The sequence below is a fragment of the Scleropages formosus genome, chromosome 13, assembly GCF_900964775.1.
Source record: "Scleropages formosus chromosome 13, fSclFor1.1, whole genome shotgun sequence".
In the NCBI taxonomy this organism is placed as follows: Eukaryota; Metazoa; Chordata; class Actinopteri; order Osteoglossiformes; family Osteoglossidae; genus Scleropages; species Scleropages formosus.
In genome coordinates this window covers 20,402,928-20,424,520 of record NC_041818.1, presented here as the reverse complement: position 1 = coordinate 20,424,520, position 21,593 = coordinate 20,402,928, and the positions used below count along the sequence as shown (strand labels likewise).

Genomic DNA, 21,593 nt, shown 5'->3' with positions numbered 1-21,593 from the left:
ACGGGGAACCGGAGCCTAACCCGGCAACTCAGGGCGTAAGGCCAGAGGGGGAGGGGACACACCCAGGACAGGACGCCAGTCCGCCGCAAGGCACCCCAAGCGGGACTCGAACCCCAGACCCACTGGAGAGCAGGACCTGGTCCAACCAACTGCGCCACTGCACCCCCCCCCCCCCCCAATGTAAATGCATTGTGGAATAAACTAAGGACTGATTTGTGACCACTCAAATATGGACCTCTGTGGGGCTTCTTGGGAAAGGTGACCATGGTGGTGGGCGAGCGGGTGCCGTCTACACTGTCATTTGTTGACACACACACCCTTTGGCCTCCAGCTTCCCGGTCCAGAAAGTCACAGCTGTAAGCAGAGGGGATCAGGAAACCAGTCCACTATTGCTCTTTTTTCGTGGTTTTACGCCTTTTTTCCTCTCCCAAGGCTCGGCGATGCCCCTGAGGGACGTGTCACTGTACACACAATCAAGGGCAGCTTAGCCTGGTTCCCACTGATCTCCAAAGCATCATTACCAGATGTTACACTGAAACAACAACCATAAACATCTGTGTACATATATATATGTGTGGGTATGTATATAGATTTGTTTCCTTTGGGTGTGCGTGGGCTGCATGCTCCCGCCAGGATTAGATTAAATAAACATCATTTTGGCAGTGTTTCATGTCAAAAGGTGACACTTGCAGAGGTTCGGGTGGGAAAGAAGCGTCGGAAGCGGCTGCTAAGGACCCCCGAGGCAGCTTGTTCCCAGGCCGACCCTGGGAATTTTCACACACACTCGCTTTCCCCCAGAACCCCTCATCCACCTCATGTGTATGTTGAGATCGCAACCTCACCGCCGCTCATAAGACCCCAGAATCCTGAGGTCCTAGAACAGATTAACTGGTGCTTTTCGCTGCTTTCGGTGCTTGCTCTAATTACTTCTCATAGAGCCAGGAAGACTTAGTCGAGTAATATTGGTGGAAATATTGCAGTAATTTATTTTTTCCAAATTTTTTCAGAGATCATCAAGTTCGTGTCATGCGAGGACAATGGATTTATTATATTTTTACAGTATTAAACATGAATCCATGACATTAAAAAAACTTGCGGCAAACTGTTTCTCTGGGGATTCGCTGTTGAAACACTGTAACATAAGGCTAGTACTTTTTTGAACATCTTTATTGAAATGCTTTTTAGTCCATTGATGCATTACAAGTAGTGCGATAAGTGTAAAAACCTTTTAGTGGGGAAAAATTATTCCGAGCTTCTTACTGATAAACTTTCAGAACGTGCCCGCTTTTAACTTTACCGCAATATTTTGCTTTGTGTCTATGTTATGGCTGAAGAGCAAAATGTCTTTCTGTTTAATCCCCCGGGCTTCCAGTGGTATCGCTTGCTGTTATTATGCTTGGACTTTAAGTGTGCTGAAATGCTGCCAGCTTCCCTCGGCAGCGGTCACAGCGGCACGAAGCGTAGGAGGGAGCCTGTGCTGATCTTGTCAATGATTTTGCAGCGGTCGAGCCCTTTCGTTCAGTCAGCCTGTTCTGTCTTTCAGCTCTCATCTTTTTGCATCCCAGCCAACTGTTTCAGTTGCCTTGCAGCTTTTCTGGTCCAGTTAACCCTTCAAAAATTGCTCGACCAACTGCCATTAAGTACCTTGCTCACAGGTCTTTCAACAGTGCCAGTTAAAAGACCTCACCTTTCACTTATTTATTGGGCTGGCACTTTTCTTCAAAGCAACATTCAAATTGCAGTTATTTCCCACTTCATACAGCTTGGTAACATTTATTGAGCAATAAGTACCGTTATCAAGGGCACTAGAGAAGAAGGTGGGATTTCAGTCTGTGACAACCAAGTCCACAGGCTGCAACCCTAACCATTAAACTACCTTCTGCCTGTGTTTTTCCACTCCCGCGATCATGTGTGTTGAGGTGTTCGGTTGTTCGCCGAGCTTGGCATTTAGGTTGCAAACGTTTCATCACCAGTCGAGGTAACATCATCAGTGCGAAAGTTGTGTGGTTTGTGTCGGATTCTTCCTCCTTTACATGTAGTTTGATGGGTGGGATTGCCTGATGCTTCGACGCGATTGGTTGTCTCATGTGACCTTGAGCACGAGTGATTCTTCACACAACTGAATACCTCAACCATCATCCTGAGCTACGAACACCACCAATATTCTCTATGATCTTCAGATCATGTGTGTCATTCATCCTCTGATGCCATGTGTTGTTATCCTACTTGGCTGACTATTTCCTGGGCACGTATATGATGCGCACGCTAAGACAACTTGGGAAGGGTTCTGTTTCAAAATAAATTGAAGTGAATCATTGCGTTACGATGCCATCTTAACACAGCGTTTCACTCTAAAAACCTTTCAGAGTCCTGCCTTGCCCCCCTTCTCTTCATAAAGCTGTTTTTGCTGAATGGCCCTCTTTCTAAGCGAATAACCATCTGCTTGGCACTTACACCCCAACCTCTAAAATTATGCTAAAGGAGCATAATTTTTCCCTTTCCTCTTTTCTCCCGAAAGTCTGCATAAACAAAATCTAAGAGGAGAGCTTTCGAGTGACTCAAACTTCTCAATTCCGGGGTTTTCCGCAGCAGTTGTTGTTTTCTTGGCTATGATCTTCTGACTTGTCACAGCAGGAGGCAATGCCATCCATTCCATCTGGTCGTAATAGTTGAAAGTCATCGTGTCAATGACGCTGCAGCAATGCACATTGACAGCTTTGACACACTGCTTCCCAGCCGACCTTCAACGAGACACCCGCTTCATCTATCCAGCGTTATGAGCATCAGCATGTCCCTCTGGAAGGACCTGACCTCCAGGGCCAAAACCCCTCCATGGGAAAAAATGCAGATGTGAATTCTGAGAACAGGAAGTGTAAACTTAAGAATGAGGGGGCAGAGTGTGACTGAGACAAAACAAGAGTATAAAATGCATTGTGACTAGTGATTGGGTGGCAGATGCTTTCAGACCACTTCATATCCTTTATATCCTTTTTTATTCCCCTAAGAGAAGCTGTCAGATGGAGTTGAACCATTTAGCCTTTGAAATGCAATGAGTTGTGTGGCCAGTGGCAATTTTACCACTACGGCAAAGCGCCAGGCACCAGTTTAGTGGCTGAGCACCCTGTCGCCTGAGCACCGCTTGCATTGGTTTGTTTTCACAAGCGAGCGGGCAGCCTGGTCACCCCCAGGGAAAAGCCTGTAGTTTACGCTGGTGGTTCCTCTGGGTTGGTAAGGGAATCCCAGCCAAAGGCTGACAGTGGCAAGGGATGGAATTGCTGAATTTTAGCATCATGAGCCAAGAGCAAAGCTGAGATGAGGAAGGGCAACAGAGGGTGCGACCTTTAACCGCCCCCCCACGAGAGCTTGCTTTCCCCAAGGGCTCAGTGTTATTAACACGATGTCACGCAGTCAGCCTCCGTCGCCTCCGCACTGTTTCCCGTCAGCAGCCTTAGCAGAATAACCCCCCTGATTTTCCTCTTACACCCAAACCCCCCATCGTTCTTCTTCCCACTTCATCTGAGCCCGCAGTCCTACAGCTTGTGTTTAATTGTTTCCAGAGCCCTCCTGGAGTCCACTTCCCAATGAACGCTCCCCAAGCCCCCCACTCAATAGCTACTCCCACAGTGCATGACGCTGTGTTTACTCAGACACACACTTCCAGTCTCTAACATGTCCTGGTTGGGAGTGGGGTTTCTGGAGAACAGTATTGCCTTTGTCACAATGAGTGGATAAGTGGGTCTGTAGTGTTTTTTTTTTCACTCTTGATTGCCTTGTCCTCCCTTCATGGATGGCCATGGTCGCCAGCTGTTGAAGAGAAACCCTACGATTACCCATCAGTCCATCCAACCACACACACTTAAAGTGATCACTTCAGTGCCAACATGTGCTCCCCTTGGCCTGACGGGAGCAGAAGAATGAGGCCCACTGTTAGATAAAGGCTATGTTTCTGTGGTTGCTGTCAAGACGCAAATGCCTCCTTGTTTCCTATGAATCTCGCCTCACAGCTGTCGCTTTTGACACATAGCGAGGGCTTAAACTATCCCATAAATAATGTTCAGCATTGGAAGTAATGAGAAGGTGATGAAATATTGTACATGTATTGCAAATGTATGATTCTCCTCCTCCCCCAAGGAGCTGAGGGTGGGGATCATACAAGACGAATGTAGTGTTTGACACAGGGGATTGTGTACAATAAAGAGCAGACATGATGTGAGCCATGAGAGAAATGGCGGCTTGTGTTCGGAACGCGTCGGAGATAAAAATGAAGAGCCCGTTTTTGTACTGTCCCCTGCCAGTCCCCAGGGAGCATTGACCATCTGGAGCGCAGGCCCGGGGGATGAGACAAACCGCCAGGCTGCGGTAGCGGGAATGACCAGGCAGTGGGATTTTTCCGCTTATCACTTTAACTGCCAAACTTGGGTTAACGTTGCCGATCTCTGACAGATTTCATACAGCCGTGTTGCTGTTCCCGTCAGCCATCTGCCCGCCGTATGTCCTTACCCAGAAAAATCAGAGCCCTCACTTCCCGTTTGCTGAAGCAGCCGGGAAATACCTGAAGGCACAGCAAAGAGGAGTTGGTCGTCTTGCGTCTTTGTCAGAAACACACATTTGCCACAAAAGGGCCTCTTTTTCTTGACAGCACATTGTTTTTCTTTCCCATCAGCTTTTTCATCTGTTTTTCACCATCCTTTTGTTATTCTGACCACAGAGGAACAAATGTAACAGGACAAAGCAATGTGCCTTTTATTACACTGTTTTCTGTTGACCAGCATTTTTCTTAAGGGATGTGTGTGTGGGACAGAGGGACAGAAAGGGGAGGGTGTTAGTTCTTTTTTCTTCCTTTTTTATTTCTCTGTTGACTCTGGAACAAAAGAGCACTTTTTATGTCAGTCCACATTGGCTCCACATGTTGGCTTATGTAAGGTAATGCGGCCAGTACCGATACAGGACTGCCATGAATTTTCCCATTACATTTCCATATTTGAGACCAAGTGCACCTTCTCTGTCCAAAGTAGAGGCAAATAAAGTTCTGCAATGCTTTTCTTAAAAAAACAGTTAATGTAGTGATTAGTAGCGTCATCTTGCAATTGAAAGAACCTGGGTTTGAATACCTGCTCTTGTCGTAGTATTCTTGAAAAATGTACCTACCCTGTATTTCTCCAGTAAAAATCACCCAGCTATGAGAATAGGTAAATCATTATAAGTTAAATGCCTCACACAAATAAATATAAATATAAATATATAATCTTCAAAAGAGAAAGTAAAAATTTAAACATACAAGTTGAAACCTGCTGATGTACCTTTCACAAAGCTGCAGCATTTAACCTGAATTGGCCCAGTAAACTCTTCCTTGTAAGCTGATCTGTGTAAATGCCTCAACTAACCTGCAAAATGCTCCTATAAATGAGGGCTAGCCGATTCATGGGAGCTTAAAAACTGAAAGCTCATGTTGCACTTAAAGGTGTGAGGCGAGAAAACTTAACTGTTGTGTGGCGCACAGAGCAGACTGCAGATCCAGGTGTGGACACAATTGCGTGATCGTTTATTATAAAGATACTTAGGACAAGGCAATATTCTCATTCGAAAACAAGCGTGGTTCAATCTGAAGTGCAAACGTGGTCGGAGTCAGGTGCTGCTGGCTGAGGTGCGTGCGTGGTCGTGACATTGTGACTGAGCTGCAGCTTAAGTTAACATGTTGTTTTCCGGTGTGTCTGCAGAATGATACCGTTGACCACAATTATCATGAGGATCCATGAAAGAAGAATGTTTCCTGTGGTGGCTTTCCTTACAGGTGAGACATCACGACCATACAGTGTGGCCAGTGCGTCCAGTAATCCGGTGAAACTAATCTTTTTATAAGAGACTGGAATCTGATGAATGGGTCAACTGAAGTATCGATATACCCAAAAGCATTACCGGCCAAGCATTCCCCTGATTCTGCTGCAACCTTAAAGACTGCCACTTACATGAAGACTGCTTTTTGTGCAAATCACCTTGACACACGCTCTATAGGATGCCATTCCACCTTTAATTTCTTAGAAGCTCCTTCCTCTTTAACAAGCACATGTATTGCCAAGATGCCCCCGTTCCATAAAAGCCAGTATTTTCCATTTTCGGACATATTATATTTGCCAGAATCAAATGAAGAATTACACCATGGTTATATTACCAGTTTAATAAGGTGCCCCCCTAGACTCAGCCCACATTGACAAGTCATCTACTCCTCATAAGTCCCTTCTCCCATCTTTAACATGTTATCAATCCTAATGAACCCCCCTCCCTCAATTTCACTGGTTATCTTGGACCTAATGGGTGCCCCTGCACCATCAGTAGATAATTTCCACCTAAGTCAGCCCAACAGGTCATCTGAAGCTATTAGTTTCCCTCTCTCCTCCCCAACTGGTTATCTGGAATCACTGAGGTCCCCCTTGAAAAGTTCTCTGCAAAACCCCCTCTACAGGCTTTTCCCCAGCTCGGCCTGTTTTTCTGGCCAGTGTGATCTAGTCCATCCTGTGCATGCTATGTCTCATTAAAGTGGTCATTATTTGTGTTGCAGTGTTCTTTCACTTCTTCCCCGTTGGCAAAAGTCTTGAGATCTCCCCAAGCAACACAGAGCTGATTCTGGATGCCAACTCTTCCATTTCCATCACTTGCTCTGGCTCAAGTGAAGTAGTCTGGATGCAAAGGCTTCTTATACGGGAAGACCAGAACCCCCAGTGGATTCAGAATGGCACAATAAGCAGCACAATCACACTCCAGAATGTAATGTGGAACCAGACTGGAGTGTATATGTGCAGTGAGCCTGCCTTGGGTGAATCCAAGGAGGTTTCCATTTTTGTGCCAGGTGAGATCAGGGTTGGTAGACAACTGGCCTTTCCCAGTGAGCCAGCAGTGTCTTCTGTCTCTTTGGTAACAATGATATCATGAGAGCATGCACACGGATGGGGTACATAGGTGAACATCCGTGCTTGTAAGCTCTCTCTTTAGATGACAGGAATTGCATACATTTGCTATGTGAGGAAATCTAAACATCATGTGAATATCAGTAGCAACCGTACTGGCCTCTCACCTACAATTTGAAACTTGTTTTTAAGAATAATGTACATCTTCTTGCTTAGAAAAAGCCAGTACCTTAGCACCTGACAAAACTGAAGAGTGGCATGTGTGTTTTTCAAATTTCCCAAAAGATTTTAAAAAGAATTGTAAAAGCTTTAATGCATGTCCTTTTACAGATCCTGAGGTTTGGTTCATTAACGTAGAACATTATATGGTGACCAAGACCAGTGAAGTGGGGACCATTCCTTGCATGGTCACCAACCCCAAGATCAGTGTGAGCTTGTATGAAAAGTCCAACAACACAGCATTGCCTGGAAAATACAGCCCCACTGAGGGATTCAGCACTACCCTAGAAGACCGTACATACGTCTGCAAGGGAGTACTCGACGGCGTGGAGAAAACATCCCAGTCATTTTACGTCTTCAGTATCGTGGGTGAGCCAGACAGTTCTACAACCTAGTACCGACATGTAGAATAATTATGAAAATAGAAACTCATGATGCTGATGTGTTGAGGGTTGTTTTGTTACACATGCTAACTCCTTTTCCCTCCCCTCTCTGACAATCGTCAGTACCGGATTTTATCGAGCCCTTTATCAACACCTCGAGGACGGTGTTGAAACAAGGAGAGCCCCTCACCGTGAACTGCACTGTGCATGGAGTAGAAATTGTGTACTTTACCTGGGACTACCCACACAAGGAGGTGAGCAGGAAGACTGCTCTTGATGCATCCAAGTGAGCTGCAAACAACTTATACTGAAGACAACACGACCATACTGTCCAGCTATCTGTTGGTACTCGGACTCATAGAGCATGTCAAGCTTACTGTTCCACACCCTGGCCAGCGGTCCTGAAAGTTAAATCCACTGAAGCTGAATCTGTTGCCCTTTGTTCAGGACGGACTGGTGATCGAGCAGCTGACAGACTTGCTCTCTGCAACGAGCATACGGTCCTTCCTCAACATATCTGAAGTCACCCAGAACCACTCGGGGGAGTACACGTGCAACGCACACGAGGGAGTCCAGGGAACCACAGCCAGCGACAGCATCAACATCACTGTGCTGGGTAAGTCAGCCGAATCCGACAACTGTCTCGCTGGCGGTAGCTGCTGCTGAAAAACAACTATGCTGACGGACAAATACGAACTCGGCATTTCGTTTTCTGAGGAAATCGGCATACCTGAATGTCTCTGAACGCTCACCTTATCCCAGTACGAGGAATTTCCAAATTAAATTTCCAAGTGTAAAGCAGCGGTGCGAACAGAGCACAATAGTGTCCCTTCAACACAGAAAGGCATGTGCGCTGGGGTGTCTGGCTCGGCCTCGGCTCAGACTGCCAGAAATGTAAACGAGCGGACCTGACTGGGGTGTTAAGCGAGAAGCCTTGTTGTTATTCTGGCGTGCGCTGCGCTACCCCAGCAAGCCGTGAACACAGCCGAGAGCAGCAGAATGGAGAGGGCTTCTGTGAGCAGCCCTGAGTCCAGGTTAGCATGCGGAGTTTGTGGGACTGAGGCACTGTTGCAGTGCCGCTCTAGCTAGCAGGGTGTTTCATCCCCCAACCTTGGCATCACCTTTCCAGAGTTGATTTCTTCTCTATCATCTCCCCCTGGAGGCAGAATTACGTATAACACTTGGTAAAATTTCTTTGAGCAGTGAACCTCATTACTTCTGACTGTACCTCGGCCCCCCAGAATAACTTTACATAGCAAATTTAATAGTGTTTAATAATAACAGAAAATTTAAAAGGAGCAATTCATCATCAAGGGGGGCGTGGTGGGTTGGACCAGGTCCTGCTCTCTGGTGGGTCTGGGGTTTGAGTCCCGCATGGGGTGCCTTGCGACGGATTGGCGTCCCGTCCTGGGTGTGTCCCCTCCCCCTCCAGCCTTACGCCCTGTGTTGTTGGGTTAGGCTCCAGCTCCCCGAGACCCCAAATGGGACAAGCGGTTCAGACATCATCATCAGTGCATGTTGTCACTGCAGTACATGTATCAATATTGACTCTTGCCAAGCACCTAGAGTGTCTGCAGAAACTTCTGCCCTCCATTTATGTCTTTAGTGTTGAAAGAGCTGCACTCATTGAGCCCACCCATGCGATGGCAGGTCATTTTAACTTTCAAGTGATTTTTACTGTCATTCCTCTGTATAGCTTGTATACAGTGAAACAAAATGTGATTTCTTCAGGAGACCATGGTGCAACACAGAACAATATGTGGGTCTACATTTTTCTGTTAGGACCTTCCCATTACTTGCACTGATTTAGCTGATGCTTTTCTCCAAAGTGACTTGCAGCATTAAGCTACTTACAATTATTTACCCATTTATGGACCTGGATACTTTTTACCAGAGCAATTTAGATTAAGTACCTTGCTCAAGGGGCTCTACAGCCAGAAGGGAGAATTGAACCTCTGACCATTGAGTGCAAAGGCAGTAGCGCTAACCACTACACTACCAACTGGCCTTCCTTTTCTTCCTCTACTCCACTTTCTTGCTCTCTTTTTTTCCCTCTTCACCTTTTTTTAACTTTGATAAGCGTGTTTCGAAGAGAACTCAAATCTAAACTTATAGCGATATTTTTCAGTTTCTTTTTCCTCCAATGCTGGTGATATATGTCAGCTAAGTGGCATGTACAAGGATAAGACCAGACTGCCTTTAGCTGTAGTCTAGCAGTTAAAGGCAATAGACTGAGCCCCATCTAAAAGTCACTGAAGCAGACTTCCTTGTCACAGAGCGAGGCTACGTGACAGTCAAATCTGAGCTTGGACAAAACGTCTCAGCACAACTGCATGAAAACATCCAGCTCCAGGTGATGATTGATGCCTACCCCAAGCCCCAGGTGCGCTGGACTAAGGATGGGGCGCCTCTTTCGGGAGACACCATTGCTGTTGAAACCAGACAGATCCAGGAGACCAGGTAAAGCTTATCACCTATAAAAAGAAGAGAGGTTAGCCAGGGACTTCTCACAATACCGAGAGCTACGGCGAGTGTTTTTCTAAAGCTGAGATTTCTCAAGAGGTTTCTCAAATTAAAGTCAATATTTCAACTTGTCTGTCAGGTATGTCAGTACTGTAAGCCTGGTGAGGGTCCGCACAGAGCAGAAGGGCCTGTATACGGTATCTGTGGACAATGATGATGACTCTAAGAAGATGGCATTCGATTTGGAGGTTAAAGGTAATATGAGGGGCGCACTGGCATTACATGATACCCTAAGGGCAAGGCACAATACACACTCGTTATTCTTTTAAGCTAATACACTGGCTTCTGTATATGTAGCATGTAGAATACAAAACAGGGAAGGAATCTGGTAAGAAACAGATCTTTCACATTCACAGGAGCCAAAACACATACGTGGGCCAGATATTTCTTGGATTTATATCACTTGTGGTTAACTGTTCGGTTTGCAAAGTTTTGTGAAGTTACAATTCTCGATCCTTTGGTAAGGGCAGATGGTCAACACATTCATCAGCTAGGCCATATCCACTCCTAACACTAGGTGCTTTTTCCAGTATTCCCACAGATTGTTGAGCTGTCTGACCACCACATGGAAGAAAAGCGCCACGGAGTGGTTTGCGCAGCCGAAGGAGTGCCGTCCCCAAGCATACAGTGGTACAGCTGTGATAGCATCCACAAGTGAGAATTTTTCTACTGTTCATGCAGACATCCTTCACCAGGGGGCAGTTTGACGACTTAAAAAACACTGCTATTGGTATTCTGTCGCTGTTTTACATCTGGAGTGATTAAAATGGAATTTCTTTTCAAGTATTTTGTCAAAAATAACTGCACCTTCATGGAACTCCATTTATTTTTGTGTGTGTAACCAAAAAAGATGAGCATGCTGAAATAGTTCAGAGATCACTTCATCCAAACACTGTGACAGCTAGATGTGATATTAATTTGTATTTCTGCTCAACACAGATGTAACAATCAGACCAACGCATGGAAGGCTCTGGACCCAGACCTAGAAAACCTGAACATTCAGACCAACGTGAGCTACAATGAGACACGCAAAATCCACCAGACACACAGTGTCCTGACATTCCTGAAGCTGCAGAAGATCATGTCGATCCGTTGTGAAGCCCAAAACCAGATGGGCCGAAGAGCACGGGACATCAAATTGGTTTCGAACAGTATGTAAATGACCAAAATTTAACTGTGATTTCTTTCACTGCATACCCTGTAAATCTCACTTGAAAGCCCTCAAAACAACAAACACTGCTGGACGTGGTTTGACTTCGTGAAAAGCAATGAAATCTGAGAGCTGAGCATGCCTGACTTGTGGATGGTATTATGGATGACTACTATCACACACATTCCCCTCGCTGTGATTATAAACATACGGCCTCCCTGTTCCCACAGCCTTATTCTCACAGGTAGCTGTGCTGGCCGCTGTTCTGGCCCTGGTGGTCATTGCCGTGATCTCCATCATCATCCTGATCGCACTGTGGAGAAAGGTGAGAACTCTGAAATGCCTGTTCTCTCAGCAGCTTCTTCCTACATCTTGATTTAGAAGACTGCGCAGAAAACAAGGAACAAAAGCTCTGGTGACTTTATGCTGTGGTGAGACAGTATCATCAACAGCTGTGATACTGCGTGTTACCTTACCCCAGTGGGAAGTCATAGGATCTGATGTCAGTCACCATGTATTTCTCCAAATTGACCGCAGAAGCCACGGTACGAGATCAGGTGGAAGGTGATCGAGTCTATCAGCTCAGACGGCCACGAGTATATCTATGTGGACCCCATCCAGCTGCCCTACGACTCAGTCTGGGAGATACCCCGGGACAGCCTTGTTCTGGGTAGGGCTCCACCTGTACACTACAGATCTTGACAGCTGGGTACCTACATATCCGTTTTTAAAAACCAGTTAGCTACATTGGCGACCTTGATAAACACACTTGCAGGACTGCAATACAATTTGTCTGATATAGATAATCCCATCTTTGTGAAAACAAATACTCATACCCACTACTGCCTTGCATCTTTTACTTTCCAGGTCGTACGCTGGGCTCTGGAGCATTCGGAAGAGTTGTGGAGGCAACTGCTTATGGTCTTGGCAATTGTCAGTCCACCACTAAAGTCGCCGTGAAGATGCTCAAGTGTACGTGTCGAAAGTTCCATCATTATCCTTGCTTCCTGAGTACACTATTCCTGCGTATAACCTTGTCCCATTTAATCACAAGTCAAAAAGCATCAGCATTAATTTGCAGATTTTTAGTTTTACTATTTTCCAGGCCTTTATGTATACCAATTTGCAGATTTTTAATTTTACTTTTTGACTTACCTTTATATGCACTAATCTTTCATAACACAGGCTTATTATTCAGTACAACTGCTTATCCTGGTAACAGGGAAAAAACTGGTATTTTATTGAGTGCCTACTATGTGTTCCACTCTGCAAAGCATGTGGACTCTTTGCTTCTGTACAAAACCATCTACTGTACATGCTTCGTACTTCCATGTTACATGGACAATTTCAACCAGTCACAGTCTTTGACTATCATAAGCCTAACTCACCACTCACTTTTACAAATAAACTGCATAAATATGCACATATTAAGCTAATAATATTATTTCATAACTTTAATACCCTTTTTTAAGTGACAGGCTTCGGTAATGTTTAGTTTCTTATAAATATTACTGAAGACATTGTTTTAACCATTGTCTTGCAATCAAAAAATGCCTTTTATTTTGGTTAATTTTTACTCTACAGTGACATGTTTTTTGCCCGGGATTCAGTTACACTTTTTTCCTTAAGAAATAATGGTGATTTGATCCTAGGTTAATGGGAATTAACAGAAAAGTTCAATTATTGTAATTTGACTGAATTATTTATTCCTCATATGCAAGGGGTCACTGTATAACATAGTGACTCCATTGTTTGTGAGATTCAAACCCTGATGGTTACATTATTATTGACATTGGTGACAGACAAGAAAGCACATCCATTGCGTTGGGGAAAAGAAGTATATTTGGCAGTGTGTCAGCAAAACCTCTTTCTCATCACAGCCACAGCACGCAGGAGTGAGACCCAAGCCTTGATGTCTGAGTTGAAAATCATGAGCCACCTGGGCCCCCACCTCAACATCGTGAACCTGCTGGGGGCCTGCACCAAGCAAGGTGAGAGCTGCATTTCCAGCAGCTACACTCTACAGGAGGGTGCTGTACTGCTACACTGTTCAGATTTCAAACTCAGCATTATGAAGGCCTTGTTCCATTTCCATCCACCTAATGACATAAATAACCCTGTAATTTACATTCTTCTACCCTTTTTTTCCAGTGAAATACTGAACATGGAATGTAGCCAGTGAGTTTAGATCTTTTAGAAGAATAGCACAGTATGGCTTAGTCCAACAACATGAATGAAAAAATACTGTTTTTATAAATCTGTAATTGGAACAGGTCCAATTTACTTGGTGACTGAGTATTGCCGCTATGGTGACTTGGTGGACTACCTGCACCGGAACAAGCACACCTTCCTGCAGTACTACGCAGACAAAAGCCGGAGGGACGCAGATATGTGCGGCAGCAATGGCAAAGGGTGAGAGAAAGGGGACTGACAGCTGCCATCAGGGCCCTCCCACAATGACACTCCTCTGCAGAATGCTTTTATTTTTACCAGCCTGCTGCTGCACAATATGTCACGCCACAGAACATTTTGCGTCACACCATCAGCTTTATAATCAATGTGTTACACATTAATATGCCAATGAAAAAGGATTCTGTGCAAAAGCTGCAGCCTGAGACTGTGCTTCTGGATTCCTTCTTGACTGAAATATTAGATTCGAGAAGTACGATCAAGTTAATATTCAGGAAACTGAGTAAGAGATGGGGGCACCTGACTAAGCATCCTGTCATTGTCGATAGCTTGGCAGTACAAGTGGCTAGTTTAGTATTTATTGTTATGAGCAGGCGAGTTCACCCATCTTTTTAGCTACGTGTCCTTTGGCAGCGAGTACGACGGCGGCTACATGGACATGAGCAAGGACGACACCAAGGACGACGAGTACGTCCCCATGCAGGAACAGACCGACGACATCAAGTATGCCGACATCGAGCCGTCAGTTTATGAGACACCGTACCAGCAGGACGGCTACCAGCGACAAGGTACGGTAATATATATTCACCTCTCTGACCCCTGCTTTTAAAGACCATTAGTCCCTGTCACTTCTAAAACACAGTAAAACAGCCCCCTGCCCTCTTTGTATATGTCACCACCATTGTACCCCACCTGTCCCCAACCCTCTCACAACATGAGAACAAGCTTAGCTTAATAATGCCTCTGTGTACATGTGCTGCTATTTTTCTACCTAAAGATGTCCCAATGTAAACACCGTAAACAGATGTTATCAAGCAAAGGCAGTGAGCATGGTCTTTGAGGAAAAGACTATAAATAAACAACAGACAGCGCACACTGTGTGAAGACAATCTGGAACATTCTTGGGCATTCTTGATTCTTTGAAGACATTCTTACGCATGCACTAAAACTATGAGGAATATGATGTCTTAAAGGGATGTTTAAAGTGTTTATGAGGAAAAGACTGAATATAGATGTTCAGGGTCAAAGAGCTGTAGATGGGATGAGAGTGTACGGACACATTTTGAGGCAAAGACTCTGTGCAGAAGACTCTACAATGACATCTTACTGTGTGCTTCTGGCTGAAGACAAACTCCTGGAGCTGAATGATGGTTTTATTGATTCTTCCATGAAGACAAAAAGGGGACCATCAATCACTGTTTATTGTCAACCCTCTCCTCCTACTTGGTGTACTGTTGCAGGCCAGGAGAGAGTAGACACAGCCCTAGTCATCAACGATTCCCCAATCCTCAGCTATACTGACTTAGTGGGATTCAGCTACCAAGTGGCACAAGGGATGGAGTTCCTGGCATCCAAAAATGTACGCAATACAAGTCACGTGAGAAATAAATATAACTTGAATTAAAAAAAACCCATAAAGCAGATGAGATAGACGGTGACGATGTCTCCTTGTTGTTGCCCCCACTGGGTCCACAGTGTGTCCATCGTGACCTTGCTGCAAGAAATGTTCTGATCTGCGAAGGAAAACTGGTGAAGATCTGCGATTTTGGCTTAGCCAGGGACATCATGCACGATTCCAATTACATCTCCAAGGGCAGCGTGAGTCTGTGACGGCTTCCAGAAGATTTGTAGATATTACACCAGCTGTAGGTTTTTAAAAAAATTGTACTTACTGTAATTTTTGCCAGTTTTAACACGAAGGGAATATTTTAAGTGTGCAAAAGCAGAGCCATTTGGCTGTGAATTTAGGTCCTTGGACCTGAACACTACTCATTGCAAAAACCTCAAAGTATGGGACATGTTAATTCTGGTTTTCAAACAGAATCAGGCTAAAGCACACATTTGTTTCAGTCTTTTTGGTATTGTGTTTCAGGAATCAGAAGTGGTTTCCCGATTTTGCACTGACCTTTGCATTTTTGTTCCTTCAGACATTCCTGCCCCTCAAATGGATGGCCCCCGAGAGCATCTTCCACAACCTTTATACCACCCTGAGTGACGTCTGGTCTTACGGTATCCTGCTCTGGGAGATTTTCAGTCTGGGCAAGTATCTCTTCAACTTCTTGTCCCTTGTCAGCCACAGAGGCACCAGGCTTTCTTTTGTTTTGTTTTATTAACTCGGTTGTTACGCAGTTTGTTAGTGCAGCTTCGGTACGTCAAACATGCTGTGACAAGTTTTGTCATGTCACCTTTCCTTTACATTTTGAAAGTAATAGGGTTGCTAACATGCCAAAATGCTAACACGAAACCCTATCATGCTGACTGATGCTAAGCATTCTATTACCAGAAGGCATCTCAGGAGAAGAAATGTAACTACTAAGGCTGGTGCAATGTTGCAATCTTGCACTAGCCTTAGTAGTTCCATTTCTTCTCCTAAACTGCCTTCTGGTAATAGAATGCTTCAACATGAGGTCGTCAGCTGTATTGTGTATTTCTTCCTTGTTTTAAACAAATCCAAGCTTAGGGGAAAAGTAGTATGAAAACCGACCCTTCTTTATTTTGGTTAATTCAGTTTTGGAATATTTGTTGTTTAAGGAATCTAGTGATTGTTTCTGTTTATTTCATATTCTCCATTAAAATTTTTGGAATATTATCAAACATGTGCACAAAATTATCAAGTATTGGAGGACCTTTTTCATTCCTTATAAACTTCTGATTTTAGGAGGAACTCCCTATCCCGATCTGCCCATGAATGACCTTTTCTACAGTGCTCTGAAGAGGGGCTACAGGATGGCTAAACCTGCTCATGCTGCAGATGAAATGTGAGTCTGGTTCCACTCTCCTTTGATGCTTTCCTCCCGGGCATTTAGTAATTTCTTGCATTTTCTTTGCAGTATCAGGGCACAGCAAAGCTGTGGTGTTGGTCTAAATGAACGTTGTGCTGTGTTTTCTAGCTATGACATAATGCGGAAATGTTGGGATGAGAAGTTTGAGAAGAGGCCTGAGTTCTCCTTTTGGTCCAAACAATGGGGAACATGTTGACTGACAGCTATAAAAAGGTAGCTTATTTCATACAGCCATAATGCATGTCTAAAGAATGAAAGAAGGTGACACCCTGGTCTCTGATGCTGATGTCTATCTCTTGCTTTGGGTTTATAACAGAGGTATGTCCAAGTGAATGACAACTTCTTAAGGAGTGATCACCCTGCTGTGGTCCGCACCAAGCCCAGGCTGTCAGGGCCTATGTTTCCACCAAGTCAGCCTGCCATCCGAAGAGAGGCAGAGGGACAGGAGGCAATAGCTTCCTACAATGAGTACATCATACCCATTCCGGATCCTAAGCCAGAGGAAGTCTGTGAGGAAACTGATTCAGCTTTGGAAAGCCCCTCAAGGTAAAGCATCTAAGTAACAATGATGTCATTCAGAGACTACGAAGGCATGTGCTGAACTGGTCTGAGGAAGGGTATGACTCAAGAAGTATATCCTGAATTGCCCAACAAATCACCAGATGCTTTATAAAATATGAACTATATTTCTCCATTGTGGCAGACATCAGAAAAACAGTATTCATATGCACCCTACTAATGTTGATTCCTTCTCTGTGAATGTAGAAGTAGCCCAGTTGAGCAGAACAGTCTTGTAGTATTGGTTTTTCATAGATTTTTAGTGTCCCATTAACAGAGCATTATTCTTGTATAAAATAAATGATGAAAGTGAAGAAGAAAAATAAAATAAAAACAAGCAGATCCATTGTGGAGAGGTATACTTTCTATTGGCCAAAGGTCCTTCTTTAGTCAAAACCAATGACAGGAAATACATCTGCATAGCAACGGGGTTTGGAAACAATTAGTAGGTCAGACTTTATGAGAAGTGCATTCGGGGCTTGACTGCTGAGGTCTGAACTTTTTGCAGACCACATTGTTTTGAGAAATTTCGAGCTGCCAATAAGAAAAGGGCATACTAATTAATGCCAACTAAGTTCCAGTGCACTGTCATTAGTCTCAAATACAAAATGTCAGTAAAGAAGCATGAGTTGGATCAGTAGGGACTGAGTCCCTCAGCCAGTATGAAGTGTTTCTACCTTTCACCATGACAGCTATCAGAACCCAGAAGGGGACACTTGTTCTATTGCCTTGGAATCTTCGGTCACCGTTCAAGGGGAAACAAAAGAACCAATCACCCAGGACGTGGAGTCAGCAGAAGCTGCGGGAACCCCGGACGTGGAAGACAGCTTCCTGTAGGCTTTCTGATGCTTGTGTGTGTCCTGAACAAATGAAGACGAACTGCTCTTGTCTGGCTTCTGGTGCGAACCAGGTGCCTCTGCTGAATTAGCAGAAAAGCTTCTAGGATATTCGTAATTTTTGGATCTGTAACCATATAAGCCTCATTACAGAGGTGCCTTTAGTTTGAGACATCTACGAAGTTTCACAAAGTTCAGTGTGTAACTAGAGCTGGTCTTTTTATGTTTCACATGCTGGCATTTTTTGGGGGTCAACCTGTAGGTACAAGAAGGACTTTTTGAATATAACCACATGGTTATGCTTTGAAAGGAAGAAACATAGTATATGCTATTTCCCCTGCATTGCATGCATTTGTTGCAACACTTTATAACACTTTCAGGATTTTAATCAAGGCTTCAACCTTGCAATAAATTGTTATTATACAGAAAGAGAGGAGAGACAATGAAAAGAATTAGGTTTTGTTTCAGCAACAAAGATGCCCCAGAGCCACACTTCCCCCAGTGTTTACAACCACATGGAACAGTTACCTAGATAAAAAGTATTCTCAATGAAATCCTCAGTTAAGTCCTTCCAAACCACACAGATAAACAGACTTGATATAACATAAATAAACATCCCCTTCTTTTTGTTTAGAAACATATACAAGATAATGGACCAGAATCCCCTAGCAACATTCTTCACACTTAGCAAAAATAATAATGATTCTGTAGAGAACTATGATTCTGTCATCTGCCTGTTGCTTTGCAAGATTGACTTTGCATCACTGCAGCATTAAATGTAAAAGCAGGTATTTAAAAGAGACAGATACCTGAACAGCAACAACACCAATAATAATAATAATAATAATAATAATAATAATAATAATATTTCTTGTCCGTCTATGTGTCTGTTGGTCATACGAAGTACAAGAACAGGTATGTCACTGATATATTTCTGTTTTTAGAGCTCCAGAAATGCCGAATTTTATATATGATTTGCGATAATTTGTCACTTGTGTTCTTACTCTTTACAACCCACCAATGCTCTCCTGCAAAACAATACCTGTTTTGTTTTATGCTTAGTATATTGCCGTTTCATTGTACATTTTCATTGTTTCAAAGGCCTGGTACCTTGGCTTCTTTTAAACAATATTATAAACCCCAAACGTGCCCCCATCCCCAGTGTGTAGGTCCAAAAGCAACATTTTACATGCGACTCTAGAGAGCTGTATCACTGCCACAAGTAATACATTTAACATCTGACATTGTAAATATCACTCAAAGACATGTTTATGTTTTTCTTCAATGTATAAAGGGATTTTTTTGTCATGTATAAGCTTGGATGTATGCTTTTCTTGGAAAGTCTGATATTTATCTTTATCTTGTCTTCACATTTTACACACCTTGAGAAAAATTACACTGCAATTATTTTAGATCCTTATCATTTCTAACTTACTTTTTGGTCACTGAAAGTAGGACAAATGCAATAACTGTGTTGCTAATTTGCACTTTTAAAATCAATTAAAGTCTTGAGGACATCAAGTATATGAATAGGCTGATAGTCAACTGTATGAATATGGACATTTGTTTTAATTGTTTGCTTTGTGTCAGTTTGATAAGGGAAGAATTTAAATGTGCTGATGTTGACAATATTGCTTATATATGCAGGTATTAAAATTAATTTTTTAAAGCATTCTTGCTAAACTTATGAGGTAATGTGCCCTGCTTTTCATCAAACACCTTAATTTATTTGGCTAACCTTGTCCCACATCCTACATTTTGCTCATTTCTTATTTTTGTCAAGTTGTGATAAGAACATCATGATGGTCACAAGACAACTGCTATGAAATCCAATTTGATAAAAGGGATATCAATGAAGTTGTTGTTCTCTAAGCATTTGGGAATTTGTTAGTCTACAATCACTGCAATTATTAATTTACAAATATAGCACAAAAATAGATACATAATTATATGGTCAGTTTATAAAAGTGCTGTCATTATAACAGATAAACAGAGTATGTTCTATCCAATAGTCTGCAATATTTTCAATTTATGTTTCTGCATACAATGAAATATTTCACATATATGTTTTTTTTTTTTTTTTTTTAAATACAATGAGTTTTATATTTTAGTTATACAGCAAAAATGACATGGCAGCAAAAATAGCATTGCCATATTGTCACATGTTTATTATATCCTCTTCAGCATTGCACAAATATAGCAATAATATTAATGTTTAAGAAAAAAATCACCACTATAACTCTGAAAAACTCTACCTTTCCAGTTCACTGTAACCCGCCTTTTCAAGACAAATGAGATATATCTGTTGGATTACTGGATGAACTCATAGTTTCAGATCCTCAAAACTGACAATGTTGTGTGACGAGTGTACTGAATTTAGATAAATTTAGATAATGTGTAAATTCTACAAATATGAGAGCCTGCTTGCAACAATAATCAGAAAAAGATTTCTCAGTAGACAATCAAGTTGGATAAATTTAAATTGGAAATATACTGTATACATTAGTCTATCATAGTTAAAATGCATAGTAATGTCAACTGAGCCAATACATTTTTTTTTTGCAATGGCATAATGACCTTTACCGTCGGTACATATAAACTATTATCTCTCACCCCAGGAACAGAAAATGTATATAAACGTTTTCTATTTAGCATTTATGAATGCATAATGCACAGCACATACTCTTTAGAACTATGTCTATATACGCTGTGGTACCAAAGCTTTTAAAAATGTTTACAATTGTAATTGCGTATGTACTTAGTATGCTATGAATGTTAATTCTAAAAGCCAGACTTTAATAAAGATTTTTACTATAACTACATCATTACTGCTGCTGTCCTTTCTGGTGCTTACTTTTTAATAACAGAAATAATTATAATAATATCCTAACATTTTAATACTAAGGAGACACCATTTTTATCAGCAAACGTGGTCAAGAGAATACAAACACAGCAACAAGTAAGTTTCAAAATGCAACATTTAGAGTCCTGTGGAGTCTGATGAGGTGGATGGACATATCATGAGAGAATATGATACTCCTGATACTTGATCATCTGCTACACCCTAACCAGACTGCTTCGCTCCTCCACATCTGCCCGCTTGGTGGTCCCGTGCATGAAAGGTAAAGCGCAAAGGTTCTCAGTTCTAGCTCTGTTGTGGTGGAACGACCTCCCCCTCTCACTCAGAACTGCTGAATCTCTGTCCACATTTAAAAAGCGTCTTAAAACTGATGTCTTCCGGACTCACTTTGCACATGATCTCTTAAATTCATGTAAGGTGTAAATGTTCATGCACTACAAATGCCCAGATAAATCTTTACACAGCTACTCTTGTAATGTAACATAAATGTTTACATATATATATATATAAATATATATATATATATATATATACAAAAAAAAATTATTAGTAGGAAGATGATTTGGAATCGTGGATATTCGGATAAAGTTTTGTGCAGCTACACGAGAGATGAACAAGGTTCATATGGTGGAAAGAAACAAACTAACTGCACTTAAGAATCACATGTCTGCATCTAAGTCTCTTTTCCTGCCAATGTAATTCACAAGTATTTTCTATGAGATGTACATCGCTTTGGAGAAAAGTGTCTGCTAAATGAATAAATGCAAATGTAAATGATACCGGCAATAAACTACTTTCATGGCTGTGTACAGATTGACAGCATGGTGGAGAGTAGAAGACGGCAATATTCCCCTTTCCTGTTTCTGTTTTTAGTTATATAAAACATCGAACAATACTTGATGGTTGTATGGTTAAATCGATTAATCAAGCAAGCAATTTCCTTCAAAATTATGCTCAAATGCTTAAAAAA

General features: G+C 42.6%; 1 protein-coding gene across 1 annotated transcript in view; it reads left to right on the top strand.

Moving 5' to 3' along the window:
• The window catches only part of pdgfrb (platelet-derived growth factor receptor, beta polypeptide), a 28,615-nt gene extending 9,542 nt beyond the window's left edge, over positions 1-19,073 (top strand). Inside the window, 23 exon segments of the mRNA XM_018756414.2 lie at positions 5,718-5,791; positions 6,557-6,844; positions 7,233-7,490; positions 7,628-7,758; positions 7,952-8,120; positions 9,781-9,964; positions 10,107-10,222; positions 10,558-10,681; positions 10,967-11,178; positions 11,408-11,502; positions 11,715-11,847; positions 12,045-12,149; positions 13,058-13,168; positions 13,451-13,589; positions 13,983-14,155; positions 14,828-14,946; positions 15,063-15,185; positions 15,515-15,626; positions 16,246-16,345; positions 16,478-16,536; positions 16,539-16,582; positions 16,686-16,915; positions 17,620-19,073. Of these exon segments, the coding sequence (XP_018611930.2) occupies positions 5,719-5,791; positions 6,557-6,844; positions 7,233-7,490; positions 7,628-7,758; positions 7,952-8,120; positions 9,781-9,964; positions 10,107-10,222; positions 10,558-10,681; positions 10,967-11,178; positions 11,408-11,502; positions 11,715-11,847; positions 12,045-12,149; positions 13,058-13,168; positions 13,451-13,589; positions 13,983-14,155; positions 14,828-14,946; positions 15,063-15,185; positions 15,515-15,626; positions 16,246-16,345; positions 16,478-16,536; positions 16,539-16,582; positions 16,686-16,915; positions 17,620-17,764 (3,243 nt within the window). The 5' untranslated portion in view covers position 5,718 and the 3' untranslated portion in view covers positions 17,765-19,073.
• Positions 19,074-21,593: the final 2,520 nt, after the last annotated feature.